The sequence below is a fragment of the Molossus molossus genome, unplaced genomic scaffold, assembly GCF_014108415.1.
Source record: "Molossus molossus isolate mMolMol1 unplaced genomic scaffold, mMolMol1.p scaffold_m16_p_3, whole genome shotgun sequence".
Taxonomy (NCBI): domain Eukaryota; kingdom Metazoa; phylum Chordata; class Mammalia; order Chiroptera; family Molossidae; genus Molossus; species Molossus molossus.
The window spans coordinates 50,877,699-50,900,945 of NW_023425366.1; the positions used below are offsets into that span (position 1 = coordinate 50,877,699).

General features: G+C 35.0%; 1 protein-coding gene across 4 annotated transcripts in view; it reads left to right on the plus strand.

Moving 5' to 3' along the window:
• The window catches only part of POLK (DNA polymerase kappa), a 46,835-nt gene that overhangs the window by 7,799 nt on the left and 15,789 nt on the right, over positions 1-23,247 (plus strand). For 3 of the 4 annotated variants that reach the window (XM_036280457.1, XM_036280458.1, XM_036280460.1), the window contains exons 1-5: positions 2,282-2,467; positions 8,328-8,447; positions 14,188-14,340; positions 18,505-18,636; positions 21,899-22,052. In XM_036280457.1, the coding sequence (XP_036136350.1) occupies positions 2,333-2,467; positions 8,328-8,447; positions 14,188-14,340; positions 18,505-18,636; positions 21,899-22,052 (694 nt within the window). In that variant the 5' untranslated portion in view covers positions 2,282-2,332. Of the gene's footprint in view, positions 1-2,281; positions 2,468-8,327; positions 8,448-14,187; positions 14,341-18,504; positions 18,637-21,898; positions 22,053-23,247 lie in introns of those variants that run through there. The other variant, XM_036280459.1, reaches the window with a different exon arrangement.

Consider the following 23,247-nt stretch of genomic DNA (forward strand, 5'->3'; position numbering starts at 1 on the left):
GAAAAAATATCACCAGTGCTTCCTATACTTTGGGGCACAATACTGGAATTTGTCCCAGACCTTCTGATTTATTTTGTTTAGGATACAACCTGAGGCATCAAGCAAGAGTTTTAGAATTTCTTCAGGTGGGTCTAATGTACAGCAAATTTTGAGAACTACTGTGATGTACAATTTTTTTCTAATGGAATCATAGTATTCAAATTCCCGTTCATATTTTTTTCATTCTTCGCTAGTGCCAAAAATGGAAGCAACATTGATAAAAGGTCCTCTTGCAGGCATTATGCCAAATTAAATAAATCAGACAAAAAAGACAAATACTATATAATTTTACTTATATGTGGAATCTTTAAAAAAAAACAACAACTGAATTCATAGATACAGAGAACAGATTGGTGGATGAGGGGGGAGTAAGGAGCAAAATGGGTGAAGGTGGTCAAAAGGTAAAAACTTCCAGTTATAAAAGGAATTAAGTCCCAGGGATGTAATATATAGCATTCTATGGTGACTGTATTTACTCATAGTGTATTGCATATATGAAAGTTGCTAAGAGAATAGATCTTAAAAGTTCTCATCACAAGAAAAAAAAATTTGTAACTGTGTATGGTAATGGATCTTAATTAGATAAAAGAAAAGTAAATGAGCTCTAATTCATATGAATAAGAACTCACTGTTGTCATAAGGCAGTTCCATTTTTGTTTCTGAGAATATATCCAAAGAAACCTGAAACACTAATTTGAAAAAAAATATATGCACCCCCATGTTCACTGCAGCATTATTTACACTAGCCAAGATTTGGAAGCAACCCAAGTGCCCTTCACTAAATGAGGAGATAAAAAAGCTGTGGTACATTTACACAATGAAATACTAGTCAGCCATAAAAAAAAAAGGGGGGGGGGACATCTACCCTTTTGTGACAGCATGGCTAGACCTGGAGAGTATTATGCTAAGTCAAATAAGCCAGTCAGAGAAAGACAAGTACCATATGATTTCACTTACATGTGTGATCTAATGAACAAGATAAATTAACAGAGTGGAGACAGACTCATGTATACAGAAAACAGACTGACAGCTGTCAGAGGGGAGGGGTTGGGGGCTGGGTGAAAAGGGTGAAGGGATTAAACAAAGAAAAAGAAGAAGACTCATGTATACAGACAACAGTATGATGATTGCCAGAGGGAAAGGGGTTGGGGAGAGGTAGAAGAAGGTAAAGGGGCATAAATGGTGATGGAAGGAGACTTAACTTGGGGTGATAAACACATGACATATAGATGATGTATTGTAGAATTGTATACCTGAAACCTGTATAATTTTATTAATCAATGTCACCCCAATAAATTCAGTTGAAAAGAAAAAGAAATCGTAATTTGTTGTAGATTCATGGCATCTGTTCACAGAGCTATTTATTTTTATAGCATAGTTGAACTTCCAGTTGGAGGCAGCTATGATGCTATGGTAGCTTCATTAGACTTAAAGAAGGTTTGGATTCAAATCACAGTTCTTTTGCTTATTAGCAGAATTATAATGGACAATTTATTTAACCTTTCTGATATTCCAATTTCTTTCTCCCTAACATGAGAATGCCCAAACCTATTTTGCATGGTTATTATAAATAATTTTTAAAGCTAATATATGTGAAAGTAAATTATAAAAAGATATTAAAGAATTATTATTTGAAAGGATTTTTCTTACTTAGTAGTGATAAAATATTGTAAAATGTAATAATTTCCTGAAAGTCAATAGATTATAATTTTTTCCATATTTTTTCACTGCCATAAGAATGGAGCTCAGCATACAGCAGGTAATAAGTGCTATTAACTAAATATGTTTAGTAGAGGAAGTGTTTTGTATTAATTTTCTATACAGTATATTAATATGGAAAACTCAGGCCTGGGTTCCAGCACAGATTTTGTCACTTGTTAGCAAATTTGTGTCAGTAGACATGTACTAGTCTCAGGTTTCTTTTCTCTTTATATTGGGGATAATAATATTTACCTTTTAGGGCTACTGTGTGAGGTTCCAGTGTGAAGCACCAAGCATAGTTGCTAGCACAAAACTACGGGAAATGTTGATTCATTTTTTCCCTCCAAGAGTACTATAATATTGGAATCATTTAAAAAGCTGAATAATGATAATTTTTCAGTAGCTAAAAATTCTTAACCATCATTTTTTTTGTTTGTTTTGCTGATTTCTATATCATTTTAACTTAAAAGTGTCCACCTCTCCTTCTATCCCCAGTGCTTTGAAAAGCAGTTTTTATTTTGTATGCTTTTTCAGGTAATAAAAAAAAAAAAAAAAAAAAAAAAAAAAGCCATTTTAACATTAAGTCTACACTATGGACAACACAAAGGAAAAGAATGACAATTACAAAGATGATCTTCTGCTCAGAATGGGACTTAATGATAATAAAGCCGGGATGGAAGGATTAGATAAAGAGAAAATAAACAAAATTATAATGGAAGCCACAAAGGTATGTTTCTTGCGTCTTTCAATATCTTTAATTTAGTAACTTTTATACTTTCCATTTAAATTAAAATCAGTAAGTTTTAAACATCCTTTTAATTTTAATTTTTAATATTTTAATACATAATGTTGTTAAGCTACAAATGGATATGGAATAATCTTCTTTCTATTCTGTTGCTCTTGCCATCCAGTTTTCTACTTCACATGTATATAATATACATGTAAAAGCAAAATAACATGCATGTATTTTTTTATCCTTTTTTTAAACCGCAGTAAGAGAATATTCTAATTGTGTTTTTTTATTTTGTTTCAGTAATATAACTTAGGGTTCTTTCTGTATAAGTAATTAAAGACCTTCAATTCTTTTTTATGCTGCATGTGTGGATATAATTTATTGAACTAGTCAGTATCTAAATTTATTGATGGACATATGTCATTTCTAGTCTTTTGTTTTTACAAACAATACTACAGTGGATAACCTTATATTTTATGACTTCAAGTGTAACAATAGGAGAGATTCCCAAAAGTGGAATTGTTCCACCAAATGCTGATAGTCCAAATAAATATATGCATGTGTAATTTTTATGAATTGCCCAGTTGCCCTCCCTTGTGGTTGTATCATTTTACATTTCCACTGCCAATATATGAGAGTATGTATTATCATGCCACAAATGTGCCAACACTGTGTGTTACTAAACTTTTGGATTTTCCAATCTGTGGTAACATAGGGTGGTGTTCATTTGTATTTCTCTTATGAAAATTGAGATCGTGCATCTTTTCATATGTTTAAAAGCTATTTGTATTTCTCTTTTTACGAACTTCCTCTTCGTAGCTTTTTCACAGTTTTCTATTATATTATTGTGTATCTTTTGATTTTGCTCATGGTAGTTTTTCCTGGGCAGAAGTTTTTTTGTTTGCTTCTTTTTATGTACTTGAATTATTCAGCTACGTGTGGCTTTCTCCACCATCATGAAAGAATTCTTTAATAGATTTTTCATACTACTTCCTTTGGTTTCATTAATATTTTATGAAATATCCATGCAGAAAGGTATAAATAAAATGTAAGAGAATATCCTCATTCTTAAGAAATGCATGCTGATATTCACAGCAACTTACTTCTAATGGTTTAGTAAAAAAATGGGGAGGAAAGTTGTGTGTGTGTGTATATGTGTGTGTGTGTGCGTATCACTTAGGGAAGAAACCAAATGTTGTTGCAACATGCTGTATCTAGAAGAGGACATATGGGTGTCCATTGTACTATTTTTTCAACTTTTAAAGATTTGTAAATTCAAAAATAAAAAGTCGAGGGAAAAATAATTTAGTATAAAACATAGATAACAATTTTAAAAGTAAAAGGATTATGAGATGAAATAAGCAAATATAACATATGGACCCTGATTGGATCCTGGCTTAAACAAATACATTTGAAACATTTAGGTGAATTTGAATGTGGACAGTATACTAGATAATATTAAGGAATTATTGTTAAGTTTATTAGTTATAAAAATGTTATGATTTTGTGGAGAAATGGCTTTATTTTTTTATTTTTTAATCCTCACCCGAGGATATTTTTTCTATTTATCTTCAGACAGAGAGGGAGGGAGGGAGGGAAGGACAGAGAGAGGGAGAGGGAGAGAGAAACATTGATGTGAGAGAGACACAGCAACTGCATGCCTCCCACATGACCCCGACTAGGGCGGGGACGAACCGCAACCGAGGTGTGTGCCCTCGACCAGAATCGAACCTGCGACTCCCTGCGACTCATTGGTCCACGGGCTGAGGCTCTAAAGGTGGAGCCAAACCAGCCAGGGTGAAAATGGCCTTATTTTTAATGATGTATACTAAAATACTCTATGGAATAGCTAAGTGTCATTATATCTGTAATTTACAACAGCTCACTTAATAAATCAGTGAAGGTGATATGGCAAAATGTTAACAGTTGTTAAATCTCAGTGATAATTTTATATGTGTTTATTGTATAAATCTGCCTACTTTTCTGTTTGAGACTTCTTAGACATTTTCATCATAAACATCTTTTTTCAATTATCTTTTTTTCAATTGCGTTTTTAGAGAGAGAGGAAGGGAGAAAGAGATAGAAATATCAATGTGAAAGAGAAACATCTATCAACTGCACCCTGACTGGGAATCGAACCAGGACTTTTCAGTCCATGGGACAACACTCAGTCCACTGAGCCAAACTGGCTGGGCCATACATTTTTTTTAAAAGAAAAAGAAAAGAATAAAACCAATATGCCTGATTTTCAGGTTGAGAGAGAGGATATTACAGTTATCCTAGATGTCCCTATCAGATCTTCTCACTTTCTTCTCTGTGTCCCAGTACCACTTATTAAATAATCCATCCTTTTTCTACTGATTGACAGTGCTTTTTCCTGTCTCACTGGATTACTTGTCTGTTCTTGTACCTATACAACATGATTTTAATTACAATACTTTATAATAAGTCTTGATATTTGCTAGAACAAGTTGTTTTATTGCTCCTTGTTGATTGTGAAGAGTATCTTGGAGTCAGGGCACATGCCCAGGTTGTGGGCCCAATCCCCAGTGGTGGGCATGCAGGAGGTAGCCAGTTGATGTTCTCTCTCATTGGTGTGTGTGTCTCTCTCTCTCCCTTTCCATTTCTCTCTCTCTCTCAACTCAATAAAGAAAAAAAAAGTATCTTGGGTATTCTTGAATCTTTGTTCTTTAACTGTGTGTGTGTGTGTGTGTGTGTGTGTGTATAATGATGTATTATGTGATTGATATATATTACAATCATATAAAATATATACCTCTAGTGTATGTGTGTGGGGGAGAGTTTATCTTTTTAAAATATCTTTTTAAATTGAATTTTCTAATATTTGCTGCTCCATAGCAATGCAATTTACATTTACAAACTTTTATCAGAAAATTTTGAACATTAAATTAGAGAAAATGGTAAACTGAGTCTCTGTGTAATTATCACCCAGCACCAACATTTTACAGATACTCTTTACTATGTCCCACTTACCTCTTCCCTACTGAATTTGGAGGTAGAGGATAGAGTATTTAAAATAAATCCCGCCCTGGCCGGTTTGGCTCAGCGGTTGGAGCGCCCGCCTGCGGTCCGGAGAGACCCGGGTTCGGTTCCCGCTAAGGGCATGTACCTTGGTTGCAGTTTGTCCCCGGCCCTGGTTGGTCATGCGGGTGGCAGCCACTCGATGCGCCCTTTTCACATCGATGTTTCTCACTCTCTCTTTTCCTCTCTCTCCCTCCCACTCTGTCTGTACAAAAAATGGAAAAATGTCCTCAGGTGAGGAAAAAAATAAATAAATAAAATAAAATAAATCCCAATAAATTGGACAACTTTCTAGAAATTTACAATTTTTCAAAACGGATTCAAGAAGATATATAAATCTAATTAGACCTATAGTAAGGAAATAAACTAGTAATTAAAAATTGCCCACCCACCCCCGAAAAAAAAGAAAAGAGAAAAAGATCAGGTCAAGATGGCTTCATTGGTGAATTTTATCTGACTTTTAAAGAAGAAATAATACCAATACTCCACAAGCTATTCCAGAAAATAAAGACAGATGGAACACTTCCCAACTCATTCTATGAGGCCAGTATCCCCTTAAAACCAAAGCCAGAGAAGCAAAAGATTATAGGTTTTTATAAATGTTAAAAGTCCTCAACAAAATTGTTGCAAACTGAATCCAACAACATATAAAAAGAGAGTATGTGCCTTGACCAAGTGGAATTTATCCTAGGAATGCAAGTTTGGTTTAGCCTCCAATAATCAATTAATGTAATGGGCCATATTAATAGAGCAAAAGACAAAAAACCACATGGTCTTCTCAATAGATGTAGAAAAAGCATATTTAACAAAATTTATATTCATTCATTTTGAAAACTCTTGAAATTGAAGGGAACTTCCACAGTGTAATAAAGGGCATCTATGAAAACCTGTAGTTGTCATCATATTTGTAGTGAAAGACTAACACATTCCCCCTAAAACCAGGAACAAGGCAAGGATGTCCATCCAGTCTTACCTATTCAACTGTCTTGAAAGTTCTGGCCAGTGTAGTCAGGCAATTAAAAGAAATAAAAGGCATCTAGATTGTAAAGGAAGAGCTAAAGCCATCTCTTTGCAGATGACATGATCTTATTTATAGAAAATTCTAAGAAATTTCAAAAGGAATGCCATATGTGTACCCTAAAAATTACCAAAAAATTGCTGAGGGAAATGAAAGATCTAAACAATGGAGAGGTATTCCATGTTCAAGGATGAGAAGACTACTGTTGTTAAAGTAGTTATCCCCAAACTAATCTATATGTTCAGTATAATTCCCCCATCAAAATCTCAGGGACTTTTTTCTTCTGCAGAAAATGACAGGCAGATCCTAAAATTTCTATGGCAATCAAAACACCTAAAATAGCCAAAATGAGTTTGAAAAGGAACAAACATGTAGGCGTTTGACTTTCCTATTTCAAAACTGTCCATAAAGCTAGAGTTATCAAAACAGTGTGGTACTGTCATAAAGCTAGACATATAGAACAATGGAGCAGAATTAAGTCCAGGAATAAATCTTTATTGATTGATTTTTGACAAATGTAGCAAGGCATTCTGGGATTGCTGGATATTGCATGCAAAAAGAGATGAACTTAGACTATACTCACACTATACTCAAATAATGAACTCAAAATAGACTTAAATGTCAGAACTAAGGCAATAAACCTTTTAGAAGGGAGGAGAAAATCTTTGAGACCTTTGGTTAGGCAAACATGTCTTAGATACAGTACCAAAAGCACAGTTAATAAAAGAAAAAGTTGACAAATTGTACCTCACCAAATATCAAAAGTTTGCACTTCACAAGACACTATTAAAAAATAAATGATGAACAACATACTAGGGTAAAATATTTGCAAAACACCATCTGTTAAAGGACTTACATTCAGAATCTAATGAGGAATTCTTACAACTCACTAATACAAAGACAACCCAATTTTAAAATGGGCAAAAATGTAAACATTTCACTAAAGAAGATATAAGAATGGCTCATAAGCCCATGAAAAGATGTTCAACATCATTAGTCATTGGGGAAATGCAAATTAAAACTATAGTGAGATGCCATTCACACTATTATAGCCTAGAATGGCTATAATAAATAAGACAGACAACAACAAATGTTGGCAAGGATGTGGAGAAATTGGAACCCTCACACATTGCTGGTGGGATTGTAAAATGATTCAGCTGCTTTGGAAAAAAGTCTAGCAGTTCCTCAAAAAGTTTAGCATGGAGTTATCATATGATGCAGCGATTTCACTACTAGGTACCTATCCAAGGGAAATCAAAACATGTCTACACAAATATGCATTGCAACATTTTTCATAGTAACCAAAGTAAAAATAATCCAAATATCTATCAGCCTGATGAGTGGATAGATCTGTTCAGTGATAGGATAATTATGATCAGTGATGGGATGATTTTCTGAAAATTATTTTCTTTAATGACTAACATTGAATTTGTAAAAATTTTTTAAAGTAAAAGTGAAGGAGATTGACTGATGACCCATCTGACTAAGGCCTTGGATATGCCCCAAGGGTCCTGCATGGGACACAATGTTACTCTCTGAGTGTAGAGCTGTAATCATCTAAGTTTATACTGTGCTTAGTACAGCCTCCCAACAATTCTATCACCTAGGTAACTATAAATTCATTTTACAGATAAGGAAGATGAATTTTAGGATCACTTAACTAGAAGTAGTGGAGTTAAGTTTTGAATTTAATCATTCTGATTCTGCAATCTATACTCTTAGCCTCCAGGTTATACTACAGTGATACTTTCCTTCAGACATTTTTCTTATGCTTTGTTTTGCTTTCTTACATAGGGGTCCAGATTTTATGGAAATGAACTCAAGAAAGAAAAGCAAGTCAACCAACGAATTGAAAATATTATGCAACAAAAAGCTCAAATTACCAGTCAGCAGCTAAGGAAGGCACAATTACAGGTATTAATTTATTTGCTAAAGAAAGTGGAAGCTGATAGAACAGTAATTGAAACTACAAACATGAGCAAGCAGAACAGAAACAGATTCAGATAACTTTTTTTTAAAATTAATTCTTTATTTTTGTTACAGATGTTTCTCCTTTCTCCCCCACTGATTCCCCTCTCCCCCTCCCTCTCTGCCCTGTCCCCAGCTTTGTTTGCCAGATGGGGGGGGGGGGGGCTGGGGAGATGGGTGAAAAAGGTGAAGGAATTAAGAAGTACAAATTGGTTGTTAGATTGATGAACCTCAAAGAGAAGGTGGGAGGGAGGATAGGAAGAGATAAACCAAAGAACTTATAAACATGTATTCATAACCAGTGGATACAGACAATAATGTGGGAAAAAGGGGGTCAATGGGAGAAAAAAAGGGAGGACATCTATATTACATTCAACAATAAAGATAAGTTTAAAAATAAAAAATAAGCCCTGGCCAGTTTGGCTCAGCGGTTAGAGCGTCGGCCTGCGGTACAGAGAGACCTGGGTTCGGTTCCCGCTAAGGGCACGTACTTCGGTTGCAGTTTGTCCCCGGCCCTGGTTGGTCGTGTGGGTGGCAGCCACTCGATGTGTCCCTTCACGTCGATGTTTCTCTCTCTCTCCCCTTCCTCTCTCTCCCTCCCACTCTATCTGTACAAAAAATGGAAAAATATCCTCGGGTGAGGATAAAAAAATAAATAAATAAATAAAAATAAAAATAAAAATAAAAAATAAAATAAAAATTTAACAAATATGTATACTTTAGTTAAAATTGTTCTACTTTAAGATGAATGAATAAAAAAACTGTGGTACCTATACACAATGCAGTACTATGCAGCTGTAAGAAAGAAAGATCTCTTATCCTTTGAGATAACTTGGAGGGACCTGGAAAGTATTATCCTAAGCGAAATAAGCCAAACAGAGAAAGACAAATATCATGTGATCTCACTTATTTGTAGACTGTAATGAACATAACAGTCTGAGTAACAGGGTAGACCCAGAGACGTGGAAGTAGGGTACAGACTGACAAGCCTCAGAAGAGGGGGTGGGGGAGAAAGATAAACCACAGAACTTATATGCATGTATACATGAACAACAGACATGGACAACAAAGCTGGGGACAGGGCGGGGAGTGGGGGGAGGGGAGAATCAGTGGGAGAAAAAGGAGAAACATCTGTAACAAAAATTAATTAATTAAAAAAATAAATAAAATAAAATTGTTCTACTTTATATAAAGATCCTACACCTAGACATTATCACCTTCATTATACAAAAAAAGTAAAAGAAACCTTAATTAGGTTAAGTAACTTGCCTAGCTTCATATGACAAGTAGTTGGCAAAGTCAGAGCTTATGTTCTTTTTATTATATGCATACTTAGCAGCTACAGGGGCCACAGGATTAATGTGACATTTTCTGCATGTTCCTCAGTTGCAGTTTGTCCCCTGCCCCAGTTGGGGTCCTGTGGGTGGCAACCACTCAATGTGTCTCTCTCAAGTAGATATCCCTCTCTTTCTCTCTTCCTCCCTCTCCCCCTTTTGCACTATCTGAAAATAAAAATGCAAAAATGTCCTTGGGTGAGGATTAAAAAATAATAATAATAAAAATAAATAAAAAGTTTTATTTGTTTTTTCTCATGCGTTCTTTAAATAAATTTAAGCATCATTTTGTCAAGTTTTTAAAAAATTCCATTCTGTCCACAATAAACTCATTTTTAAATTGATATCAATCTTTAGGCAATTTACTCTCTAGACCTTTTTTTGCTAAGTTTTATTGATCTATAGTCTACAAATATCTTTAAGTTTTAAAGGTATAATATATATGAGTAGTGCAATATAACAACTTTTTGCTGTTCATACTATTTTTAAATATGCTAACAGTCTGGAGAAACAGAGAATACCTTTACATTGTGCAGTAGAACTTCAGATTTTGTTACAGTTTTAGTTATTTCATGGGAGGATCGCTGGCATCTTTTGCAAGGGGAATGGCAGGAAATGTGTTTTATGTTGATTGTTAAATTATTTTGTTTCTTAAACTTCCTTTAAAAGAAGTATAAATGGGAGGGAATTGAGAAAGTCCTAAGAATTCTAGAAGTTTTAAGTGAACAGAGAGGTTTTCATAGGAAATAATGTTTCTATTTTAGAGTCATAAAATTTCCAAATAGTATATTTTATTATGTGTGATAAGATAGTATTAACTATTGTCAGTGAAGCTGAGGTAAGTCATCTCTGTAGGCATGAACTCCCATAATGTTTATCAGAACCTCTCTACATATTCCCCACCCCATCCCATCCTCATTAGATTTTTTAAAGGCACATATTTGTACCTTGGAAAACATCTTATTACAACATGGGTTCATAAATTAAATAGACAAACATCCATTGTATAGTAAATGGCATCTACATAGCAAATCAGTGCATTGTGACCATTTTCACAATTGATTCTGTGAACTCAAATTTACTTAACAATTCTTAGAGTTATACTAATTAAGAAAATGAAAAGCAGTATTTCTGAAATAGTCTCCTAGATGTAAAAGAAAAAGAGGATTTTTAAAAAGTAAGACATAATATGGATATAAAATATAGCATTAGAGTTTAGTTTGAGTTTATTTCAGTGATAAAAACTTTTTAAAATATATTTTAGGGGAGCATACAATAATGGAAAGAGCACAGACTTTGAAGTAACCTGATTTCTAGGTCTAATTCTAACATTTACTAGCTGTATGATTTAGGGCAAATTACTTAATTTTACTGAGTTTTCAATTCCTTATCTATAAAATGGGAATGATAATCATTATCTCAGAATCATTTTGGTCATTAAATGCATTGACATAAAAAGCACTTATAATATACACATGTCATATAATTAGTCAGTAAATGTCACTTCTACTTTTATAGGTAATATCATTAAATCCTTACCATATTCCTGGATAGGTACACTACATGGGTATGTCTTTTAATTCTTCCAACCTTTTGAGGTTGGTTTAGTTCCACTTTATAAATCAGGGAAATGAGGAGGAGAGGATAGTTATACTATTATGTAACTTATTGGTGGTAGAGCTGAGACCCAAACAAAAATCATTATTCTTAACTACTGTGACACATATTGGATTTCAATTGTAGCAAAAGGGATTAACTACATGTTAGAGACTAAGATAAAAATTTGAGTCATTTGGAAAGAAAGATGGAAGAAAACATGAATGAGGGTTTCACTAGAAGAAACTTGAAAAAAGCAGTGGTGGACATTTGGTAGATTTTGAAAGGAAAGAATTTGGAGAAGGGTGACTAATGAGAGATAGTAAAGGAAAATGGAATGTGTGAGTCATCAGTGGGGAGGTTTCCTTTTGGCAACTGTATACTTGCTATAAGCCCAGAAAAGTCAATAGATTGCTGAGGAAACTGCCATAGCTTTAATATATGAGTCTAAGGAGAATTTTTTCCCACTTAGTTTGCTTTTTATTTATTACCCTTTTCTTTTCCAAAGATTCTGGGTTCAAATATATCAGATGCTGCTCTCTTATTCACAATTGACTCATATCTGAGGCATATTTTCTGGATTAATATAGAGTAGTTTTCAAACTCTTGTTTTTATTAGTTTTCATGATTTGCTTATATAATTTTTTCTGTCAAGATTGCTAGTCTGTAGTGTAAAAATGAACTGGAAGAATAGTTGTTTTAAAATCTGGATAATAAAGTGGATTAATGTTGAAAAATTTCATTTATTAGGCGTGGTGTCTCACTGCATGAGATCAGCCTTCTCCAAAATTTTTCTACGAATACTACTTTCTCTTTTTAACCAGAAATGTGTGTGTGTGTGTGTGTGTGTAAATTGTATTCCTTTTCTCCCCTCCCTTTCTCTCATAAGGAAAGAATTTAAAGGCAGATAAGTTCTTTCTCCTCCTTATCTGAGATAAGGTCTCTTCTTAGGTATTGAACTCACAATTTAGTGTCTAATACAATAAATGTCATAGTAAGAACAGGAAAACAAATAAGGGAACATTAAATTCTGTGGTGCAGAGGACAGAGATTCGATTAAGTTTCAGAGACATATCTGAACTGATACTTGAAGGCTTATGACAGAACTAGGAAGGACACCCTCGACAGAGAAACAGCCTGAAAAAAGCACACAGCACCCCAGGTTGTTCAGTGAGTTGCAACCTAAGTAACAGCAGACTCTCTAGACTCAGAGTCTTACTGTGGCTGCCAGAGACAAATGTAATTCAGTGTGATTGTTGCTAAAAGAGAAGTTGCAGTCTTAACTTGAAACTAGCGGGCAGCTTGTGGGCAGCCAGTGTCACTGTGTTGCTAAGAAGCAATGCTAATAGCAAGGTTGAAGTTCAGTGACGGTGGAAGCTAAAATATACCTTTGCAACTCTCCACCATTTAGGAAACCTGCTATGGGAATTTCCACGTGATAGAAATTGCTTTTATTTCAGAGATTACCCCACTTAACATATTCCTGGCTGTTTTTCCCTCAATTTTTGTTTGTTTTGTTTTACATCTAGACATTGATCCTTTTAGTAATAGAGTTCATTTACTGAATTTGTACCATGTGCCAGCCACTCTTCCCTGTTCTTTGTCTTCCATTTCACTCAATAGCTTTCTAATCTCTTTTCTCATAATTCTACTGGTTTTATTGACTTCTTCATGTGTGTCGTAGCCAACCCCAGCTGGAGGGACACTGAGAAAGTGCATATTTAGCTTTTTCAGTCTCTATAGTAGAGGCCACAAAAAAGGAACACTTGGGAATGGATATTTCTGCTACATAAACTCTTTTTCTTACTGCCTTACTTTGCTTATTTCTACCCATTTCATTTCTTTCTTATTGATCCAACTCTTTCTCTCTCAAGAAACAAAAAAATTCTTTAAAGGTTAAGATTCTCTACTGTAATATTTGACATATATATTGAAATTTTATAAAAGAATAAATTACATCTTAAATTTTCAATTTGATTTGTATAGACTAACAATTATCAAATTTTAGCCTTATGAAAGCAATTCTACACAGGGAATGTTTATATGTGCTTTGGTGTAATCTTTTGTTGTTCATTTCCTTTGTTGCTATTTTAAGACATGAATATTATGAGTCAGATGGGAGTAGTTGTTTATTTTACCTAAACTGAAAATTTTAGTTGCAGTAAGTTCTCCAACTTCATAAAGCAGTAGACTCATTTGCTATAAGCAGTTGGAATAGTTTATTCATTCAATAAATACTTATTAAGTATCTCTTATACTTATGGGTATTGAGAAATGTAAAAGTTGACAGGAACTGATATTTAAGAACAGACTTCCTATGTTTATGAAAATTAAAGCAATTATCAGACTTAATAAAAAATAAGCAAATAGCCCTGGCCGGTTTGGCTCAGCGGTTAGCTTGTCGGCCCGCGGACCAGAGTCCCGGATTCAGTTCCCTCTAAGGGCACGTACCTCGGTTGCAGTTTGTCCCCGCCCTGGTTGGGGTCATGTGGGTGGCAACCACTCGATGTGTCTATCTCATGTCGATGTTTCTCTCTCTCTCTTCCCTCTCTCCTTCCTGCTCTAAAAGAAATAAATTTTAAAAATAAGCAAATATACATAGATAGATAGGTGGGTGAGTGGGTGGATGGGTGGGCAGATGAATGGATAGATGAACAGAGACAGATAGATAATTAGTAAAAGATTAATGTTGTGATTAGTAGTGTTACAATATGATGTCAAAAGTATGTTATATGTTAACTTTTTAAAAAATTAAGGTTGACAGATTCGCAATGGAATTGGAACAGAGCCGGGATCTGAACAATACCATAGTGCATATTGACATGGATGCTTTCTATGCAGCTGTAGAAATGAGGGACAATCCAGAATTGAAGGATAAACCCATTGCTGTAGGATCATCAAGTATGTTGGTAAGTAGGTAAAGACAAACAGAAATTTCATAATGTATTTAAGTAAGCCTTACTGGTTTATACAGAGAAAAGACTTCATTGAATTCTACCTGTTTGCTGAGTATTTTTCTGGTTGCTTTATGTGTTCAGTTACTAAATCCTTTCAGTATCCTCTGAGACACAAATTGTTGTTTCCATTTGACAGATAAGAAAACAAACTCAGAGAGTGTTTAATAACTTCCATAAATTTCCACACCTGGTAAATGGTAGAGTGGCATCGTATCTTTCTGTTCAAAGTGTGTGTGTGTGTGTGTGTGTGTGTGTGTGTGAATCCTTACCCGAGGGTATTTTTTCCATTAATTTTTAGAGAGAATGGAAGGGAGGGAGGAAGGAAGTGGTGGGGAGAGAGATAAAGAAAGACTTAGATTGATTGCTTCCTGCATGCACCCCAACCGGGGTTGGGGATCAAATGTGCCCTTGACTGGGAATCAAACCCTTGACCCTTCGTTGCACAGGCTGACACTTTAACCACTGAGCAACACTGGCCAAGACTAAATTATGCATATTTTAAATAACTGTCCTAGTGTAAGAAATTTTGAAGAAAAAAATAAAAATACTATTCTAAAGCTGGGGTTTGCAAACAATGGCTTGCTGCCTTTTTTGTAAATAAAATTTTACTGGAACACAGTCACACCCATTCATTTATTATTGTTGCACTAAAAGAACATAGTTGAGTACTTGCAACAGAGACCACACAAACCGCAAATCCTAAGTAATTACTATCTGGACCTTTACAGAAAAGGTTTGCCAACCCATTCTAGAGTAATATATTTCATTAATATAGTACTGTAATTAAGTAGTTTTTCCCATGACTTGGAACCTTTGCTTTTCTAATTACTATGCTTCTCTTCCTTATTTCCATCCTAACCATAGGAGGTAAAGATGACCAGGATAGCTATATGTAGTTAAAAATGTGTTGGGAATTAAAAATAGCAACTGGAATAGATGAGTTTTGGTATTAAAGAAACGTACAAGAGAAACAAGGAGAGTTCTTCCCTGTTCCCTATTTCCTTCCAATGCCTTAGATAGCTATAAACCTAATTCCTACTAAGTTGTTATTTATTACAAAATTATAATCTATTCATTATCTCTGCTCCCATGAGTATGCAGCAACTAACAGTTCTGGTCCCAGAACAGTGTTTATTGAGAGGATACTTCTCTTTCCTATAAATCATCAACTAATATTTGAAAAAATATTTAATTTTATTAAGAACATAAAATACTGCCCTGACTGGTTTGGCTCAGTGGTTAGAGAGTCGGCCTGTGGACCAAAGAGTCACTGGTTTGATTCCCGTCAGGGGCATGTACCTCGGTTTCGGTTCGGTCCCCAGCCCTGGTAGGGGTCATGCAGGAAGCAACCAATCAATGTGTCTCTCTCACCTCAATTTCTCTCTCTCCCTCCCTTCCTTTCTCCTCCCTCCCTCCCACTCTATCTGAAGATAAAATTGAAAAGTATCCTTGGGTGAGGATTTTAAACAAAGAGAGGACAGAAAATATTATATCATGTATATGTGTGTATGTATATATGCCATAGTGATGTTAAAGCTAACCCCACTGTTAAATTCGTGAAATATTTTCTTTCCTATAATTTCTGTCCTCCTACAAATTGCTTATTGTTTCTACATTCAAAATGATTATCTGTTATATTTAAACAGAGATTACTCCCCTTGTATGCTGACCTAATAGAGTTCCTTTCTAATGAGATTTGAAGCATAATTGTTTTTGTCCTGTTAAACTCATAAAAATGTATCTACAGTAGTGGTAGTGATGATACATTTTTTATTATTACAGTCTGTTACAGTTAGAATTCTTTTTTAATGAATTTGATAGATTCAGGAAATGTTTATTAGCCACTCACAGTTAGAACTTAGACCCTGCTGCATAATGAACCTCTTCAGTACTTAGTGGATAACCATTTATTTGCTCATGATTATATAATTTGAGCAGAGTACAATAGGGATGGCTAATCTCTACTGTACCGGGGGTTCGCTAGAGCTATTTAGCTGGGGCTAAAGGGTCCAAAATGGGTTCACTAACATGTTTAGCACTTTGAATGATTGGCATGGTGGGAATGGCTTATACCCATTCAGTTTTCCCCTCTCTTGGTGAATTTTACTTATTTAATTAGTTAATTAATTTATTTTTTTAATCTTTACCTGAGAATATGTTTTTTATTGATTTTTAGAGAGAGAGGGAGAAGAGAGAGAGAGAGGAAGAGAGAGAAACATCAATGTGAGAGAGAAACATCAATCGGTTGCCTCTGGTACGTGCCCTGACTGAGGATGGACCCTGCAACCTAGGTTATGTGTCCTGACTGGAAATTGAACCAGCAACCTTTTGGTGTATGGAATGATACAGTCAACTGAGCCACCCAGCCAGGGCTTATGGTGCATTATTATTTAGTAATCTAACCCAAATTCTTTAAATAGTTGCCGGATCCCTAAAATGTATAGGCAGACGCTGCTGACTTCATAATGTGTAGGCTTCATGACTCACATAATGTCACTCCCTCGCATTTTTTTGGTCAAAGCATGTCCAAATGCACGTCACTTGGCATGAGGAAGTACAACCCACCTTTTGATAGGAGGAACTGTAAAATACGGTGGCTATGATTTACAATCTAAAAGTTAAAGGAAGTCATATCTAAAATTTTGTTTCTGCTCTAGTATAGATCTAGCTTTTATATTGATTCCATTAGACTTATTTAGATTTAAAGCATTAGTCTGTCTTTTAGTGCTATCTGCATTTTCTGTTCCAGAATACTGACCATCTAAAGATCAGCATAGTTTTGAGTACTGTCAAGATTTTTTAAATGCCATTTAAAAAACCATTAATGGAAATTTAATGTTATTGTTCTGAAATAATTACTCCATTTGATAGATTCTGTTTTGCATTTCTTTGACTTTTACTTAAGATTCCCCCAAAAAAGATTTCATTTGTCATAAAAATTTTTATGTGGTACTATACCCTACCACATTGACAAGAGACTATTGTCAGATATCATCTATAGGATTTAGTAAGTAATATTCTCCTTTTTATTCTCAGTTTTTTATTTCTATCTCCTAATCAAAGTGTTTTCACCAAAAATCATATTTAAGCCTTAAGAAATAAAACTTTAAAGTTTTATTACTTAATTTTGGAGTCTTATTTTGGTGACCATATATTAGACCTTTAATTTTTGTTCCAGATGAAGTTTCCAAAATCCCAAATAGACCAAATTCCAAATCCAGTATTATACCATACTGTTACTTTCTATACTGTTATTTTCATGTAACACCTATACTATTTGTATGGTAATATTACTTTATACTTTACTGTTATTATTACTGTACTCTTACTTTTCTGTAACATCACCCACTATCATCCATACTTTGATATAGAGTACTATATTATGGGTATGCCTTGATATGAGAGAGAAACATCGATTGGTTGCCCACTGTATGCACTCCAACCAGGGACTAAACCTACAACCTATGTGGCCTGACCAGAAATCAAACATATAACCCTTTGGCGTACAGGATGACGCTCCAACCAACTGAGCCACAACTTATTATCATGCCTCCAAAATTAAAACTTTAAGTACTATATTGTGGGTATGCCTTAAAACAAATGAAGTTTAGTTACTAGAAATGTAAGGGAACCTTTTTATTAGCACAGTCTTGCTTATTACCTCGTGTCATATTATAAAATATGGGGATAGCAATGGGAGAAGGTCATGGTATTGTAATACCTTGATAAGATAAAATTAAAGCTTGATTTGAGGCAGTGGCCTATAAAAGAAATGTCCTTGAGCCCTGGCCGAGTGGCTCAGTTGGAGTGTCGTCCTGTACGCCAAAGGATTGTGGGTTTGATTTCTGGTCAGGGCACATAGTTAGGTTGTGGGTTTAGTCCCTGGTTGGAGTGCATACAGTGGGCAACCAATCGATGTTTCTCTCTCATATCAGTGTTTCTTTTCTCTCTCTCCCTAAAATCAATAAACATATCCTCAAGTGAGGTTTTTTTTTTTAAAAAAGTAATGTCCTTGAATTGAAAATGCACATCAGTAATGTGTTTCTTTTGAATGCATTGATCAGTATGTTCATTTAGGTTTGTGTATTTCTTCCCCTGTGGTCCATTTTCTTTCAGACTACTTCAAATTACCATGCAAGGAGGTTTGGAGTTCGTGCAGCCATGCCAGGATTTATTGCTAAACGGCTCTGCCCACAACTTATTATAGTGCCTCCAAACTTTGACAAATACCGAGCTGTGAGTAAAGAGGTAAGTTTGATGTCTCACCTCTACTTATACATAGCCTTTCACTGATTTCCTATCACCTACACAAAGTCAAGTCCACATGCCTTCACACATCAGAATTTGGCCTTAGTTCATCCCTTTAGTCTCACCTCTTACCTCTTCTTCAGCCTATATATTAAATACTGAGCTGTATGTGGTTTCTGGAATCCACCCTTCTGTTTCCCAATTTTATGCTTTTCCACACATTTTTCATCTGCTTAGAAAACGTCATCTCCCCAGAAAACTTTGAATTGCCTTAATAATATCCTAAATTAACTTTATCTTTTTTTCTTAATGTGCACTATACATTTTCTTTTGGAAACACCTGATATTGAATTTACAGAATCTACTCAAATCATTAATTTCAACTTATTTTCTGAATAATTTTTTTTATTAATGTTTTTAAACAGTAACAGAATTCACTTATTTTGATTAGCTGCTTTCCTTGGCCTGCAATCTAGTAAAGATGCTTATAAGCATTTAATGTCTAAGAGACTGATAAAGAAAAAAGAGGAATAATCTATTGCTTTGAAAAGGATCTTTGAATTGTAAATATTTGATTATACAATAAAATTGCCTAAACGATCACATATGGAAAACTGTCATTTTCTTTTTTTTTTTTTTTTTTTATCCTCACCAGAGGACATTTTTCCATTTTTTGTTCAGGTACAGTGGGAGGGAGAGAGAGGAACAGAGAGAGAGAGAGAGAGAGAGAAACATCGATGTGAAAGGAACACATTGAGTGGCTGCCACCCGCACAACCGACCAGGGCCGGGGACAAACTGAAACCGAGGTACGCGCCCTTAGCGGGAACCGAACCCGGGTCTCTCAGGACCACAGGCCGACGCTCTAACCGCTGAGCCAAACCGGCCAGGGCTGGAAAACTGTCATTTTCTCTATTTTTGATAATTGGACCATCATACCAGTACTGGGAACTTAAGTTATAAATTAAAATTTTGGAATGCCACATCAAACACTTTTAGACAACTGTGGCAAAATGCAATGTGTTAAAGACTACTATCTGAACTGAAACATTTAATAAACTATGGCCTGCCTGGCCAGTGTGGCTCAGTAGATTGAGCATTGTCATGGACTGAGGTCCTGGTTTGATTTCCCATCAGGGCATTTGCCTGGGTTGTGGACTCCATCCTCAATGGGGAGCGTGCAGGAGGCACCCAGTTGATATGTCTCTCTCACATCGATGTTTCTATCTCTTTCCCTTTCTCTCTCTCAAAAAAAATCTATGGCCTAGTACTTAGTATATTTTACTCAGAAAATGGTCTTTAGATCCACTCCTCTTATTTGCAGTCTACCGTATTTCCCCCAGAAATGACTCCCCACCAATGAAAATGATATCCCACACAAAATTTTAAAATTTAACAATTTTCAAAAACAGTCTGTGACAGCAAGTACTATTGTGCCTACCTCTGAAAAGGAAGTGTATGTGGGAGTAACACATTCACATTTGGTAACTGCTTATCTGTTTTACTATATTCTTTTTTTTAATAGTTTTTCTTTATTGATTTTAGAGAGAGAGGAAGGGAGAGGGAGAGAGAGAGAGAAACATCAATGAGAGAGAACATCGATTGGCCGCCTCCTGCATGCTCACTGGGGATTGGGCCCACAACCTGGGCACGTGCCCTGACCAGGAATCAAACCGGCAACTTCTTGGTGCTCAACCAGTGACACCAGCTGGGCTGTTTTACTATATTCTTGATTAGAAAATCCTTCAAAGACTATAAGAAAGAATGTTTTAAGTCCTACTTTAATTCAGTAAAACTTTGGACGTATGACAATGAGAACTAAATTGTTTTTAGTTATTTTTAGTCTAGTTATTTATATAAGTTGGAGACATCTTTCTTCACATTCGAGCAGGATCTAGATAGTTTATTTGCAGATAACAAATGGATTTTAATGTGGAAATGAACTATAGCATAAATTTACTGACTATAAATACATTAATATTTATGACTTGGTTTAAAAGTTTAAGAAAAAGCCATTTTTGTTTTATCCAAAAGAATGGGATAGCTTTAACTATTCTCATAGCCTAAGTACTTGTTTATTACTGGAACGTGTCCATTCTCGTTCTTAAAGCAGTATCCTATGTAAAGGAAGTTAGTGAGTACTCAGTGCCTCTTGGGAGTACTTCTCATTCAGAATAATCTTAGTTGGCTGCCAACTACAGACTTTCCAGAGTTTCATTTTCACTAGAAAGGTTCTATTTGAGTACATCATAAAAATCGTTTCTTCTACAAGAACAGAGCTAATTAAGGCACTCTGAGCAAAACTTGGCCAAGTTTTATGTCACTATTTTCTAAAATTACCTTTCACTCAGCTGTTCATAATTATATTAAGCTAAAAAGCTTTCTTTTTATAAATCATCAAGAAAGGCTTTCTCATGATGCAGCAGACAGCTTTCAAATACTAGATGGAACCATAACATAATTTAGCAAGTATGTTTTTCTAACATACATATTATTTTGACAACCATTTCCTCTAGTTTCAGCTAATACTTCAATGGTTAAAAAATTTGGTTTCATGTAATAAACCAAATATATAAAAGGCATTTCTGTAATAATACAGAGATTCTGATCTCTTTATGTGTTTCTTTTATCCCAAGATGCAACTCCAGACTATTCTCCATCATTTATTATAGTTACAGACATTACAGATTTTGTCATCTTTCCCATTATAAATCCTGTTAATTGAGCTTTGTTTTCTTGAATGGATACATGCATGAATGTGTGTATTGAGTGGACTTTTATGTGCATGTTATAATTAATTGAAATTTTACTTTCTAAAGCATCATGGTACCTTTATGTAAGATTATCCTTTTTAAAATGTACAAAAACCATCATAAAAGGTGATGGGGAGAAGGATTCTATTGTTCCCACTTTTACTTTTGATCAACTACTTAAAATTGCATTCCATTTTTTCTGTGCCTACCAGAATGATGATGTCTGAGATTTATTTGAGTCACTTACTATTTCTAGATACAGGTGGCTAAATAGAGATTGTATCAAATAAAGCTACTTCATGGTCGTCTGCCTTCATGATCTATTTTAATAAGAAAGAGAATTTGAACAAATTTGCCCTGGTGATAAATTATTTATTCCCTAAATTCATGAGTTATTGATTGCAGATCGTTACTGTAGTTACAAAGTAAGAATATTAGTTTTTCTTATAAGCTGTATGTGACAGATTTTGCTATAGCAGCAAAACTTAAACTATTTTGTTCCTTTTGAAGGTTAAGGAAATACTTGCTGATTATGATCCCAATTTTATGGCCATGAGTCTTGATGAAGCCTACTTGAATATAACAAAGCACTTACAGGAAAGAAAAAATTGGCCTGAGGACAAAAGAAAGTATTTCATCAAAACAGGGAACTCTCTAGAAAATGGTAAGCAATTTATTAGAATAATCAAACAAACAAATAAACAAAAAAATGCTTTGAATATGAATTAACCCATTTAACTTATTAGCATGCATAGGTTGTAGGACTAGCTATACCTTTATTACGAAAAATTATTAAAAATGAAAAATTAGCCCTGGCTGGTTTTGTTCAGTGGTTAGAGCGGTAGCCTGTGCACCACAGGGTCAAGGGCATGTCCTGGGTTGCAGGTTCAATCCCCTCCTTCCTCTAAAGTCCAAGACAGTTTTGTGCTGTCTGCCACTTTTCTAAAAAATGTGGTCTTTGGAAAAGTATTGCTAATTACTATGTGTATATACAAATGAAATAATAATTATTTTTTGTTTATTCTGCCTTATAAATCTAAATAGTGAGTGCCAAGGAATGTATGAAACTAAAATACTGTACATTTTTAGCACTTGCCATCAAATGGATGCTTTAATCCTAGTGTTTCAGATTAAAGAAACCTTAGTTTTATACTCTGATCATCTCAGTTATGGGGATTATAAAGATATTTCTGTCAGCCCAGCCGGTGTGGCTCAGTGGTTGAGCATTGACCCCTGCACCAAGAGGTTGCCGGTTCAATTCTTGGTCAGGGCACATGCCCATGTTGTGGGTCAAATCCCCAGTGGGGGGCATGCAGGAGATAGCCAGTCGATATTCTCTCTCATCAGTGTTTCTATCTTTCTCTACCTCTCCCTTCCTCTCTCTCTAAAATCAATAAAGGAAAAAAAAGATACTTCTTTCAGAAAGCAAGTAAGAAACTGCTTCAGCATTTAGTTGCTAACCCAGGTTTAACAGAAGTAGAAAGACTTAATAGGCAACTATGCTATTCAGCAGCAGCTCTAACAGAACCGAAAGGCAGTGTGCTTTGCTTCTCACTGTAGTGTTCTATCAGAGTAACTCACCTAAGGGCAGGGTGATAGAGCCATGAGGAACATAAACATGGCATAAGGAACTCTGCAGAAGGGGCTTATGAGCATGATAGGTACCTTACCTGAGCTGCAGTTTTTCTGTTCTTTTTTCCTTGACTTCATGCATCCAGATGGGGACAGGGGGGGTCTAGGTAAATACCATTTCAACCGTGCCACAGTCTTAATCCCCTCTTAATTATTAACCAGAATATGGGAAATGAAAGGAACTGAAGCACATAACAGCTAATGTAAGTTTGAAAGTAAGGCTTATT